This window comes from Asterias rubens, chromosome 3, assembly GCF_902459465.1.
Source record: "Asterias rubens chromosome 3, eAstRub1.3, whole genome shotgun sequence".
Lineage (NCBI taxonomy): Eukaryota > Metazoa > Echinodermata > Asteroidea > Forcipulatida > Asteriidae > Asterias > Asterias rubens.
In genome coordinates, this window is record NC_047064.1 from 17,135,516 (window position 1) to 17,150,684 (window position 15,169).

The window sequence follows — 15,169 nt, forward strand, 5'->3', positions numbered from 1 at the left end:
CAAAAGGAAACCCGTGAAACAATTATTGCGTGCAATTCTCTCGGGCCCATGGAAACTATTACTAACTCATGATCTGCCACATTTAAACCAATCACAACATCAAACTGTCTTTAACTTTTCCCTTTGTGATGGTTAAGTGCCATTTCTGATTATTTCCCCAAACTTCGTCAGTAGTTGATTGCTGGTAAACGGCATCTTTGTTTTAGACTTCAATCAGTCCATCGAATAGTTTACACTCACTGTATCCGTTTTAGCGGCTACAGCTACGGCTACGGCTAGATTTCCGCGTCATCATGCGTTGAAGTAGAGTAAGCCCGTACAGTCGAAGCCGTAAGCTGTATGTAGACGCCAATTCGAATACAGTCTTGTGAGATCTGTTCACCCTCCCTGAACACAATAAGGACACAATAGAAGGGGGTAGGTATACACCAAGTCTCACACCAAAGCACTAAAATGTGAATTATTTACAGGATTTTCCAGGAGGTTTCTGAAGTCGAGTATGAACATTTTGAGGAGGGGGCGCCCTCTGCCGCATATAAAGCAAGATGTGTAATAAAAAAAGAGCAAGACTCTCCCCGTGACATCACTGATCTCCACTACGATGGTCTCTTCCATGGACCGTGGAGTCCGATGGCGCAACCGTTCTGCTTACGTTGGTAAGCAGAAGGTTGGGATCCCTGACCCGTGGTGTTGCGTTTTGATATACTCCAGTCTCTCTCCGGAAGTGCTATGCCGTTTGCTGTATTTCCTGACTATTAAAATATCCTGACTAGAACTGAAATAATGTTTGAGTCACATCAGCCCCTCGAGGTTTGACCCAAGACTTGCTAAAGTCCATTGCTTAGAAAACACGCTCAATCAGTTCGCTAATTAACACAAGCATCGCGGTCAATAACTCAAAATCCCATATACATTTAATGTTCTTTAATTTTCAGCTGTAGGCAAACTACACTTTGTTTTTTTGAGCTGTTCAATTGTTTTTCTCTTAATATAATAATGCACAATAAAACTACACTTTGAACATTTCATTTCAAAACGTGTTAGCGTTCGGGATACCGCCGAAAACCCCTAATATCATGCAGAAAGAAAACACACATAACCTGAGAGAGGCGTAACTGTTATCATTCCACAAAAGCCAAACTTACAAACTGACACTCGGAAATATTGATCAGACACCATTGGAGATGTATTATGAGTAACATTGACAGGTGGCTGACTTTGCCTTTTCGGGCAGCTTCCTTGACCCACGGAGAAAAGGGATATCTCCTATAAGCTGGACCATGACTTGACCATCACTCAATCTTGCTTATCGATAATGAACAATAAATTTGCCAACAATAGAGTTCAAGCAAAAGCAAAATGCGTACGATATGCTCAACGTACCACGATGGTTTAGGGTAACACTTTAGCTTCATGTTTAGGCTTGATTTTGTTGAACTTTTATCTCGCTTGTCTTCTTCTAGCTTATGAATAGCTCCGCTAATGATACATCTAACTTGCAGTTTTAGATCTAGTCGATTGAAACTGGAGACCATTGAAGATGAGTTTGAACATTATATTTTCTATGACTACAGCGACTTCCAGTCAGAATTGTTAGGAGAGTAATGCACACACTCAGTTAGAGAAAATACAAATAAGTATTGACTATTTATGTGCTAGTAAGTTGCTGCTCCGGTGGGGTGGCTTTTGAAAAGTTTGTTTGTGAAAGCATATACTGCATCCTTGGCTCGAAGGTCTAAGCTTCGATGAAAGAAAATTATTGTCATCCATGGTCCATTAAGTTGAGACATTCGAAACAATCTGCTAAGAAGACATGAATGAAGATTGCGGCCCTAGATACCATATATGACTAAATAGTGTTCTCCCGCCCACCCCTCCGTGACCTCCGAATATTATTCTACGTGGGATGACAACGTGTGTCATACTGCCCTCAATGTCGCGTTATCCTCACGCTAGACTGGCATCAAGTCCCTATGTGCGATAAATCACTGCTAATCCTTGAGCCACCTGTTGCATGGGGGAGTGCAGGTCTCTAGTCTCACCCACGCCAATGCTGCAATGTCCGGTGTGCATTTTCAAAATTCCGCATGTGTAATCGTAAAGGTCAACGTGCCGTTACTCGCAACGCACGATCCCTAGCTCTATGCTATGCTCTATGGTCCCACGCATCTACACTTCTAAGAGTTCTATAACTAATACAAAAACCACAAGTTGTGAAAACGTGTAGGCTTCCATACACAACTTCCACTTCGAGACAAGAATGGACGTTTTTATCCCAGGGAGTTTCAGTCAACAATAGGCATTAACTCGACCGACTTTGTTGTGTGAATTCTGTCACACACGGGTCAATGCATTGCACGTCAAGCATTTTGGGGTTGGAAATCGATTGAATAGCAGAACAGCATACAACCCGGGAAAATATACCGTGTTGCCTTCATAATGCGCGAGGACTTTGCGGTTTCGTGGGTGAAGTAAAAAGAGCTGTAACACCAGTCACCTAAATAACTCAGGAGTACCATACCACGGTGAGATTCGCGAGGACAACACAAGCTTCCCCACTGCTGGGAGCATTACAGCGTATGATTTCGACTGACAGTTTTAGGGGGGGGACAGTGCACTCTTGTTTAGCTCTCGACACTCCGTGGTTGCATAAACTGCAACCCTGACTCAGACGTCGTCATCATGTCTGTTTCTTGGACTCGGAGTTCCTTGGAACACTCCCTTTTCTTTCGTAACTAAGAAAGGGGAACTTTGCATTGAGGGGCTTTTCTTTCTCCTGTTTTTTAAGTGATTGTCAATGTTACACTCTGAAGTGGGTCACATGACAAACATCGTCTCAACGGCTGTTTGGTTACGGTAAACTGGACTTTGCTTTTTTCCCACGGGCGGACTTTTCTAAACTTGCGTGGAGGTCATAAAAAAAACGGTGTACCTCTTTTGCTTCGGATTGTGTACACAGCGTTTGTGGGACGCTCTAATTCTTCAACACATTAGTTTCTTTGTGGATAAGGATTGGGCCATTAATTTGGGGTCTTCAAGGAATCAAGGACTCGGTTTTCTTATATCATTTACTCCTCTGGCTGGGACACTGTTGGTGGGGGAAGATCACAACATGGATAGGACGTGTAGGGTGAAGCAGTTCGGCATACATGGAGTTTACTTGGTAACTGTGTTGATACTGCTGGTCATGGTGTTGGACAGTGTTTCTGCTCAGACTGCTGGTGGTGTCGATGGTCTATGCCCCAACACTGTAAGGTAAGTTATCAACATTTCATGCTGTGAATGTTATATCATTTTGAGTTTTGTTTCACTATTGATAATTACTCAAACTAATGTTTAGCATAAAAACTTACTTGGTAACAAGCAATGGAAAGCTGTTGATAGCTCCCTCTGAAGTAGATTTCGAATTTGATTTCGAGACACCAGAATTAGATTTTGAGGTCCTGAAATCAAGCATCTGAAAGCACACAACTTCGTGTAACAAGGGTGTTTTTTCTTCCATTATGATCTTGAAAATTCGACTACCAATTGAGTTCAAATTTCCACAGGTTTGTTATTTTATGCATATGTTGAGATACACCAAGTGAGAAGACTGGTCAGTCCAGTGTCTTTAGTGCAGTGCGGTTAGTATCCCTGTACTCCTGGCCAAACATTTGAAGAGTAGATGGTACCCGAAAGAAGAAGAAGTGTTTGTGTATTCAATGATAAATCCGATTGCAATAAATAATCGTAACCCAATTGATCCTCCCCTAAGTGAGTCATTTCTCAATAATCCTCCAATGGATCAAGGGTTAGGACTATACTACAATCGGTGTTATCATGGAGGTAGAAATATAGTTCCCATCTCCGTGTTGTTATCATGTCCGGACAGTCATGGTCTATGCAACCATGGAGGACGACAAAAATATGTCCTTCCGCCATAGGAAGACCATTGGGTTGTTGGGTTGTTACTGTTATCGGCACTGCGCCTTTGGTAATTGTCAAAGACCAGTATTCTGACTTGGTGTATCCTAACATATGCAGAATTCAACAAATATGCGAAAATGTCGACTCAATTGGTCATTGAAGTTGCAGGAGAATAATGACATAACAAAAAGACACCTTTGTACTTTCAGATGCATAACAAAGTCTTCTGTGGCCAGAATTATTTTAATAATAGAGTGAGAAATTACCTCTTTCTAAAAAAAACTACGTTACTTCAGAGAGAGCCATTTCTCACAATGTTTTATACTTTTTATCAAAAGCTCTCCATTGCCCGTTACCAAGTAAGTTTGTATGCTAACCTTGGAGTAAATACCAATAATAGTGTCCAGTGCCTTTAACACTAGCCCTGTGTGTGTACATTATGTAATAGTACGGTACAGATTGATACGAAGGCCTTGTCACTCGGATACAAACGACTTCCGTATACATTTTGGTATAACTACACTGTTCCCAATTCAGTAGAAATTGGCATATGAATCATTGATGCCTACCTAGAGATTGCCCAGAACTGGTTGTCTGTAAATTGCCCCCTGTATGACATGACCCTTTAAGGAAACCACCATATAGTTCCATGGATCACAGCCCTGTTTTAGAACTGAGGGCACTGTCAAGTGCCAAGGTTGAGTGTAATCCCTATACTCCTACGCACTGCAACTGAGAGCAAATTGTGTATTATTATTATCCCAAAAGCCAACCAACTTCCAAAGTCACTTCCCCTCACCCCTACCCACACACCCCACTTACCCCACCCCTGCTCCAAATTAACTTTATGAGTATCACCTTTCATGTTTCAAAACATTCATTTGTGCATTTTTAGATCTCGTATTCAGAGGAAGGGATTCTAAGCGGGGTTTGGGGGGGGGGGGGGTCTCGAGTCCATTACCCAGCTGGTTACGCCATTACTGGGGTTAAGGAAGGACACTGAACTCTCAGAATTAACAGGAATGAAAGGCACTTCGCATTATGTAACGCTGTGTCCTTGCTCTATGATTCGAAACATAATGTGATAATGCAACAAGTGCACAAACATAATTGTGGAGGTCTTACAAGACTTATATATAATGGTTCGAAATTGAAAAGGAGGCCTACGCTAGTACCCTGTCCCACCCCCACCCCCAAAAAAAATATTGAAAAAAAATCGACAACAAAAAACAGTGCAGTAAACTACTGCTACTGCTGCACTGTTCCACTCTTTATTACCACTTTCTTAAATTTGACTTACAAAGTAAATAACATACTGCATATATTTTTTGGACAGTCGGGTAACAAATTTCTTCACGTCATCTATGTTTTCAATAAACACACAATGCGTCACAGTCGGTGGACCCATTTTATTGAAATGATTTCTTTTTTAAACCAAAAAGCTGTTTTCATTCTTTTAAGTTCATACTTCATTTGGGGCAATTTCCATTGTTGCATGTCATCGACTTCTCGTCGGTTTTTTGGCATTTGCAAGATGATGCAGGCACAGATAAGCACTGGGGCCAATTTCATAGAGCTGCTTAAGCAACAAATTTGCTTAAGCACGAAAATAGCTCGCTTATTTTACACATTTTACTGGCAAAAAATTATTCATGCTATATACATTGCTTGTGACTGGTATTTAGCTGTTGTTTACTTAGCATAACAATTGAGTGGAGTCTTGGCCGGTAATCTGATTTTACTAAGCAATGATTTGTTTGCGTAAGCACAATTTTGTGCTTAAGCAGCTTTATGAAATTGGGCCCTGGTGTGTGTTTTGAGAACCCTTTTGTGTAGGGGTTGTGGTTTTTTGTATACAAATATTTATTTTTGTATGCATGTATGTTTTGCAAAACATTTTTCTTTGTAAGTATGTTTTGCAAGTGACTAGTTTTTGCAAATCCTCTTTGCGTAATATTGGATATTTTTGTAATCCTTGTTTTTGGAAGTTTAAAACAAACCTGTTTGTATTTGGTTTCTTCCCTGGTTTACCCCTTTTCTGCAAGTATATAGTCACTTTGCAAATATGTTTACAAACCTGACCTGACAAGTACATGTACATGTTTTGCAAACCTTGATTTTCACTCTTATTATTTGTAACTGGTAAGGCTTGTTTTTGAATTAATTTTTCCATCGGGACTAGTACATGTGTATGGTAATATTGTAACTTTGTAAATCATTTTCACTTTCCTCAGGTGATTACAAATCGTGTAGTTTTCTCTGTACATGTCATTATGTTTACTGCAACACTTGTTGAAGACGATGTGACATCACCTATTTCGCGTCGCATTACTTACGTTACGTCCCAAAGCTAATTTGCAACTCTAGCGCCGCCTTTCAACCCCCCCCCCCCTCCAACCACGGTGAATAATTATAACCAATGAACTCTTGTCAAACTTACTTGTTTTCTCATAAACACCTCTGTGTTCCTTACTTTTTTAAGATTGCTTCGAGGTTTCACCAGGCTGCGCCTACAATATTTTATTCAGGCTACTGTTTCACTATTTTCCATAAAAAAATGTTTTATTTATTATAAATAATTGTCTCTCATAAACCAATTGTTTGTGTCTCATTTTTGTAAGTGTTATTTTGTCTTCTTTTGAATTTGTGTAATCTCTGTTTATTGTCCTGTTTTTCTACCCTAGGTCGCCTGGGGATTTTTTTTTCTTTTTTAAGAATAAACTATTAATGAATGAATGAATGTATTATGTTTTTCCCTTACAGTACAACAGTGAAGTACATAACGACAGATACAATATCGAGATCTCACATGACCACCACTAAGTGTGGACTATTTAATTGGTTGAGTTGTACAGTGTATCGGTAAGCATTAATTAAGCAATCGCTCTGGTTTGGGCGCAAATTATCCTATTTTAAAATGTTAAATTGCCCTTACGCTGTCAGTAGAGTGTCACGGCCGAGTGGTTAAGAGCATCGAATTCAAGTTCTGGTGCTAATTCACCGGAGTGTGGGTTCGAATCCCGGTCGTGACACTTGTGTCCTTGAGCAAGATACTTTACTATAATTGCTTCTCTTCACCCAGGGGAATAAATGGGTACCTGCGAGGGTAGAGGTTGATATTGTGAATAAAAAGCTTTCGGAGCGCCACGGCAGCTCGGGGCTGTATACTCCCCAATGGGAGCTGAGAAAGATTACAGGGATGTTTATTGGCCCAATGACCAGGGGACTAATGTAAAGCGCATTAATACGGTTTATTGTGAAATGCGCTATATAAGAATTTGTCATTATTATTATTATTAGTAGAACTGGCCTGTCTGGCCTGGCCGAACATTTAAGATCACCGAACTCATGTGCTGGTGCTTCTGATCAGCAGGGTGCGGGTCCAAGTCCCGTTCTTGACACTTGTGCCCTTAAGCAGTACACTTAACATTGCTTCATCCTTCGAATGGGACATAAAACCGTAGGTTCGGTGTGTTGTACGTGCGCCCTCCCCCGTCTCGTGCCTTTTCGAACATTTTTGGGACCATTTTGGAGACACGTACATTGCTTTCATGAAGGAAACAAACTCGCGCATTTTAACGGGTCCTAGTTCAAATTTGCTCGAGACTTGCACACAACAATAACATGTACAGTCACAACATGACGACACAGCCCCTTAAACGATAATTGTTGTGGCATATTTTTGTCCAATCAATTGTTTACTTTTTTCCCTTTCTAAACATGTATTTTGTTTTCTTTCTGTATTTGGTTTTCATAGAGCCTTATTCATGATATATTTTCATTATTTATTTCTTCTTTACCCTGAGGAAACCTGTCAGTGAAACACTGAGGTGCCCAGCAACTACAAACACATTAAAATAAAAAAATAGTTTTAATATAAAAATATGTATTTAATAAATATTTTATACTATGTGTATGTAGTTTTTGAAGTGCTATGAACGCGTTGTAGACCTAGTACATGATTATAAGTTAAGTGGATGTTAAGCTTTGAATTGAGTAAAATGTGCTTTATTGTTTGTCTTACTTAATTTGTACATAATTAGGACAACGTGAAGCGCATTAAGCGCGTTGTAGGCCTATGTGGATTTGGCGCTCTATATTTGTTAAATATTAATAACTTACCTGGAACTTGCCTGTAAGAGTATGTACCTTTGCCATGTTTTATAATAAATAATCACTCTTTGTTTTTAGTACCGTGTACAGCAGCGAGCCAAGGACCGCAACTCGTGAAATCTACATTATAGTATATGTTTGCTGTGATGGTTGGGAAACTCAAGAAGATGGTTCATGCAGTCGAATAACTACAGGTTAGTTCCATTGTAATGTTGTTTCTAAGGCCTATCTCATTTTGACTTGTTAAGTCTTCATTATACTACACCACAGTTGTATTTTATGAATTGCTAAACATTTAAAATTGAAGTTTGTTTACCCATAACCTCACCCTAACCCTTCCCCTAACCAATGACACTAACACTGACCCTAACCCTGTACACCAAAATAGTATCTCATAATATCCCGTACAGAAAGGGCAAGCACCGAACCAGCATTGACCATTAAAAGCACCCTTGATTCAAGCACGACCACGCCCACATACACCGTCGATATGCTTTCACCGGAGTCATCATCGTCGTCGATGGTATCTCCTTCATCAACGGCCACGTCGAGCGGAAGTCCACCCGTAGAGATGGTTCTACCCGAAGACGTCTTCTCAGACGAGAAGCCATCTTTCTTTGGAGATAAAAGGATGCTCGGGGGAATAGGAGGTGTGGCAGGAGCTCTGATCATCTTGGTTACATTGATGCTGTTGTTAATAACAAGGAGGAGGCGTCGTTCCAGAGAGAAGTAAGCATGCGTCAGTTGCATTATTCATTTCATTCATTCAAACTGATATTGATACAGAGAACAAACAATGGTTGTTTTTTTAAGGAATAACCAATAAGAAGAAAAAATAGAGTACGGAGGCATCATCTGGAAGCCGAGGCGTATGTAGGGATGCCTGGGGACAGACAATAAACGGGGAAAAGAACGAACGGACAGACAATACACGGGGAAAAGAACGAACGGATAGACGATTAAAACAAAGAGTAATATAAACAAGCGTTTGGTGACAACTAAGCAAAAGTAAAATGAGAGTGAGAAGCCAAACTTAACTATGTCAAAATACTTCGTGCAAAACTAATTTTCTTGTGTTGCAATTGGAAGGGGAACCCGACTGTTACGTCACAAAAACTTGCATTCGCATTCACAATTCGCATGCAATGAACCTGGCTTAATCCTACTCTTGATGATAAGAAATCGAAGATATGCAAAACAAGATAGTAAATGGCCTGGTGTTTTTTTTTTTTTTTGCAGAGTCTTTCTCGATGGTTTTAGAGGAAGACTCTGCTAGGGTCGAAACGTCAGCACTTTAACTATTTGTTTTCATTCATACCATGTGTCCGTTTGGTTGGTAAGCAGTTTGCAACAGCTAATTCTATTTTCAGAAGATATAAATAAAAGGGGACCTGTATTTAGAGCAGTTGTGCCCTTTGATGATTCAAGAATATAATTTGGCACAGTGTCAGGGTATCATGAGATATACATGTATTTACCATGTTAAAAGGGCCATCGCAGATTTGCCTTTTTGAAGAAATAAACACCACAATTTGCTTTCTTCGAACTATTCCGTTCTACTATTATTACCTTTGACACTTCTCCCAGCTCACCAGAAATTCGTGTAATAGTAAACTGATACCAGTAAAACACTGCCAGCAGCAAGGCTATGGTGTGCCATGGTGTGCCAAATCTGGCGGCTTGATACCAGCGGATCGATCGTAGTAATTCAACCCATGAATTGTTGCCCATAAACACGGCAGTTTACAACACATCAGCTGGAACAATTTGAAATTGTCTTACTAAAAATAGGCCTTCACATAATTTTGTAAAATGCATTTATTCTTTGCTTGTCTTCGTGAGTTTCAAGTTGACTCTGAATAAACCTTTATCATGGTGCAGCCATCTTGAATTTTTCCCATTGTTATCAATGTAACCAAACCGAGGCAGGAAGAACAAAATAGTCTGGTTCCTATTTGCATAATGACTATTTGCATTGATTATTGTTGTTCGATACAAGGAACATGACCAAGATGGAGACAGCATGATAAAGGTATATTGGCAGTTACGACTACGGCTGGATCAGTGCGTTTAAGTCCTTTGCAACATTCTTAAAAGCCGTAGCCGACAATAGACGAGTTAGATTTTAATAATACATGCATCTGGTTACACTTACCACTTACATTTGAATCCTTCAAACTATAAAGAGACAGTTTTTATGTCAAATGGTCCGAGGTAAGCTTTTGCATTATAGCAACTTCCAGTAAGCAAAGCCTGGTAACCATTGTGCCATACACTCTCATGAAGAATTGTGTATGGGTGTTCACCGTCACTTGCATAACTTTGCAAAACCTTGCCCCTAATCATGTGACACAGCAAATGTCTCGATAGTCTGAGAAATTCAAATTTGAGTGGTAACTTGTGCTTTCAACCAAAACAATATTTCAAACCATTTATTGGCTTTTTCGGATTCAGCCTCGTTGTCTCGTGTCTTCTTTTTTAGAAACTTAAGATTTAAACAATTATTAACATGAATATTGTGTTTTTATTACAGACGGAATGCAGAGCCTGGGGTTCTGTTTGAGTTATTGACATCCAACTCACCACCGCAAGGTATGGAATTCGCCCGCAATTTTGCAATTATGTTTTTTAATATAAAATGCCACAGGGTTAAATTCTCTTCATGGAAACTTAATATAGAAAAGTTAAACAGGAATGCGGAAATGACAGCATTAATTGAAATTTAAGAGAAGATAAACAGTTTACAAGATAGAAAATAAGTATTCATACAGTGTTCCCGTTTTATACCAAGTGCATATGCGTCTTGTTTCCATGTACATGTATTGAGTTGCTGATGTTTTTCGAATGTTCTTATTTAGCATTTGAACACCATTGTTTATTTAGATTCTGAACGTTTTCTGATTGAGAAGTTCATTCCAGAATCATGTCTTCCCTATGAAATATTTCCCAACGAAATGAAGTCATGTACGAGAAACCTGTAGCCTACCTGAAAACATTTTCAAATGCACTAGCTGATAATTATCCTCTTGCACTTTATTAGTGGTCTATATTGGTTGTTACCAAATTACGGACAGTATGTGTACATGCTGAAAACTGTGCATGTTTTTTCACTATTATCGTCTGCATGCTCACACATTGAAATGTATACGGTTAATCACCCAAGAAGTGAACACTGCGTGAGACTATTTTTCTATCTCGTGTACTCGTGTATAGTATTAGTATTTTTAATATAATTCATAAAAAAATAAGTTAAATTCTATCCAATTATGCCACCAGCCCCGACTCCGGACATCTACACAGAAATACCTGACCATCAGAACAACATCAGCTCAACCGGACAGGAAATAGTCACAGATCAAGGTCAGAGTGATTATGACATTGCCTTCGTACACAACCAACGGCCGTCGGGTCGTATCAACACGTATCAAGACGTCAAAGACCTCGTCGCCAGTTGCAACGGAATAAATGAACAGAAGAAAACAACCGTCGGGAATAAAGGAGGAGCGAGCGCCAAAATGGAGTCCCCATCTGCTGCCAAGACGATGGAGTCGAACGTATGTCTTGGGCAGAATGGTCAGGTCTACACCGAGTTAGATCAGAATGGACTCGACAGGGCCGAGCAGGCCCCATACCAAAACTTGACGGTGCTGGACACTGTAATTAAAGCACCCACTTCCTACGGCAATGGGCGTAGTTCCCCTGCTGTACCCTACAACAAACTTGATCGAACAAATCGTGTCGTGCCCACAGACCCAGACGATGAGGCCTACAACACTGTGATCATAGGTCCGACCGGAAGTAGTGAGGACGCCCCTTACGACAAACTGGAACGACAGAGAAGTGCCCCGCACCACGGGTCCGAGGACAATCTTGCCGTGTCGATACCAGCCGGGTACGCTGCCCTCGGAGTCAACGGTAGCAACCTTGCCTACGATAAGCTGGAGAGGCACGAAGCTCAAGGTTTCGAGCCTGACAGACACGTCGGTAAGACGACCGGACCGAATACGTACGATGCGATCAACCCCACTAGTCCCAACAAGAAGACCTACGACAAGCTTCAACGGCAGCATTCGGCGGATCGTGGACTGAACGATTCTCCCGCCAAAACTAAATCTTCTGATGAGCTACCCAAGAGCGACAACGAATACGATACGGTAGAAATTGGAAGCCCTGTCGGACAACCCATTCCAGCAGGAGGGGAGATCTACCAAAATCTACCCAAGAAACCTAAAGAAAAGGGTCAAACAACCTCACCTGACTTAAAAACAAAGGCAAGCCCTGTCGTTCGTCCCTTATACGACATAGTTCCGGGGTCATCATCGCGCAAACTCAGTGCTCCCGTTTACGACATCGTGCCGACTTCCCCTCGCGAAAATGGTATCGCCCCTTTGTACGACATACCTCCCGCCCTCAGTCAGCAAATCTCACGCAAGGAAAGCTTTGAAGGCCCCGCCTCTCCTCCTGTCAATCAGCCTGGAACCAGGCCCGTTTATGACACGCCCCCTTTGAGGTTGGACAGCACGAGCTCTCTGCAGTTTGACGAAACTTGTCCTGTGTATGAAAACACGCCTACATCTCGTAAACAGTCTGTCTTCTAGTTGAATCTGCACAAAGAAACAACAAATTGAGGTATCCACGCCTTCCCAGATCGGGGATTTTGTCTCCTAGGAGATCAAGAAGACATGTGACCCTGATCGGGGCCCAGTTTATTGAAGTTTGTCAATAGTTAAGTGGCCTTTAATTGTTTGAATCTAGCCCTGGCCTAATATTTCCATTTATAGTTAGTGTGATAACCGCGTCCATACCCAGATTGGGATTTTATCTCCCAGTTGACATCAAGAAGACAAGTGACCCCGATCGGGGCCTTGTTTATTGAAGTTTGTCAATATTTGAAGGGTGCCTTTAATTATTTGAGTCTAAGCCTGGCCTAATCTCCTATTATAGCCTTTGTGTGATAACAGTGTCCATCTCCCAGTTGGGATCAAGGTGGCCAGTGACTCCGATCAGGGCCCTTTTTAATTGAAAATTGACTGCAGTTTGTCAATAGTGAACAAGGTGCTTGTAATAGTTCAAGTATAGGCCTGGCCTAACGTCTCTTTTTGTGGCCCTTGTAGGATAACAAGGTCTACTCAGATTGGGGACTTCATCCCAAATTGAGATCAATATGACCTGTGCCCCCGATCGAGGCCCAATTTCATGGAGCTGAAATTATTTGCCTTTTGAACATTTTATTCGGATTGATGGTAACCTCATTCTGATCAGATTTTGTTGTGCTTAGCTAGCTGCTAATGGGGTTAAGCAGCTCTTTAAAATTGGGCTCTGGAGATTTGAATGACTGTTAGTTAAGTGAAGGTGTCTTTTATTGTTCGAGTCTAGGGCTGGCCTAAGTCTCTTATTATAGCCTTAGTTTTGGGACCTCTGTATATAGCCGTGTACATTAACATACTTATTTTTAATACATGTACAGCTCGCATAATGTGACTTTTTGAGCCAAATATTAACTCCGCAATGCTAAAGAGATATAACGTGTTGAACCACCTTCTTTGTTAATTGGGGCCTTTAAATGGTCAGAATCTCCCACCGACAGATTTCTAACAATTAAACTGCAAAACAAACTGCTAAGAAAAACACCATAAGGTGTTAAAATAACACTGATTTCGGCAAAATCAATTAAATTTGTTTTATTTAATGATGTTAATTAGATTTTTTTTTTCATATGAGACAACACACATGGTGTCAATTTTAACATCACATACAGGCGGTTCTATATGAAATGTTAAAAAGTTGTTATGTCTGATATTCAATATTTAAAAACATGGACACCTTTGGTAATTGTCAAAAAGCAGTCTTCTCACCTGGTGTATCTCAACATTATGCACAAAATAACAAACCTTTGCAAATTTGAACTCAAATGGTCGTCGAAGTTGCGAGATAATAATAGAAGAAAAAACATCCTTGTCACACGAAGTTGTGTACTTTCAGATGCCTGATTTTGGGACATCAAAAACTAATTCTGAGGTCTCAAAATCAAATTCGTGGAAAACTACTTCTTTCTCGAAATCTGCGTTACTTCAGAGAGAGCCGTTTCTAACAATGTTTTATACTATCAACAGCTCTCCATTGCTCGTTACCAAGTAAGTTTTTATGTTCACAATAATTTTGAGTAATGACCAATAGTGCCAGGCCTATAAAAGCTGTCATGCTGCTCGTTAATGGTGTGAGCTGCTGCTGCATTTTTACTGTTATCGGTTCCCTTTAGTTTGTTGACTGGTATTGGATTTTGTGTGATGTAAGTGTTGGTCCTGTTTTGGGAGTTTACATGCAATGCTACGATGTTAATCCTGTGTCATTGAACCAGAAAACCCAGCGCTATTTCTTTCAATTCAACCAAAACTCACTTAAAAAAAAAGAACATACGCTAGGCACAAAAGATATGTACAAAGTGTTACAATGTTCATTGACAGTGATAAATGTACGTTGATATCGTGTGGTAACCCGTATCTGTATTAGTCACATTTGGGGACCAAATGTTATCAGTTCATATACAAATAGATTATATAACATATTATTAATATACTCCATTGAGATAATACGTATCTTCCCGGTAGCGAATAAATACTATAGCGTGTTTACATGTATCCATGTATAGGCCCTCCTCGAAATATATTGGACAGTTAATTTACACGATTACTTCATAGGATTTGTTTGTTTTGAAGGGGGGGGGGGGAAACATCAAAGTTCTTATCTTAAAGCTTACAATTTGTTCTGTCCCTCAATCATAAATAGAGTCTTATTTGAGGAAGCGGTATTTGAAAACCCCCAAAACACAAATGAAAAAGTGCAAGGAGATGAATTTGGTTGTAACATTCGTATCGCCTTCCTCTGCTTTCTGCTATAAAACTAGGCCTTGATAACTGAACCTTCATACTTCTATTTGTAGTGATGTGTAAATTCTAAAAAATGCGATATCCTGGAAGTGTAAGAGGCCTTCATTTCCACACGAAGTGGAAATAGTCATATTAATAATAATAACAAAACTTATAACGCGCTCATTATACACTCTTATGAGTTCGTGAGTTGAGATTTAGTTCAGGAACTAGATGTATGGTGTGCAGGGTGTAACACATTAACTTATAGAAGTGTTGGGATC

At 40.2% G+C, this 15,169-nt stretch overlaps 1 protein-coding gene across 1 annotated transcript; it reads left to right on the top strand.

Annotated features, from left to right (window-relative positions):
• The first annotated feature begins 2,060 nt into the window (after window positions 1-2,060).
• On the top strand, window positions 2,061-13,892 carry LOC117288406. Its single transcript, XM_033769254.1, has 6 exons — window positions 2,061-3,255; window positions 6,670-6,768; window positions 8,098-8,213; window positions 8,430-8,748; window positions 10,553-10,611; window positions 11,296-13,892. The coding sequence occupies exons 1-6, from the start codon at window positions 3,113-3,115 to the stop codon at window positions 12,615-12,617; spliced, it is 2,058 nt and encodes a 685-aa protein (XP_033625145.1). The 5' UTR covers window positions 2,061-3,112; the 3' UTR covers window positions 12,618-13,892.
• The last annotated feature ends 1,277 nt before the right edge of the window (window positions 13,893-15,169 follow it).

What these genes read in the sequence shown, in the direction of transcription:
- LOC117288406 (XM_033769254.1), top strand. Translation starts at nt 3,113, where the DNA reads ATGGATAGGACGTGTAGGGTGAAGCAGTTCGGCATACATGGAGTTTAC. An exon ending in TTGAGTTGTACAGTGTATCG is followed by an intron (nt 6,769 to 8,097) that starts GTAAGCATTAAT and finishes CTTTGTTTTTAG; the next exon opens with TACCGTGTACAGCAGCGAGC. An exon ending in ATGCAGTCGAATAACTACAG is followed by an intron (nt 8,214 to 8,429) that starts GTTAGTTCCATT and finishes TATCCCGTACAG; the next exon opens with AAAGGGCAAGCACCGAACCA.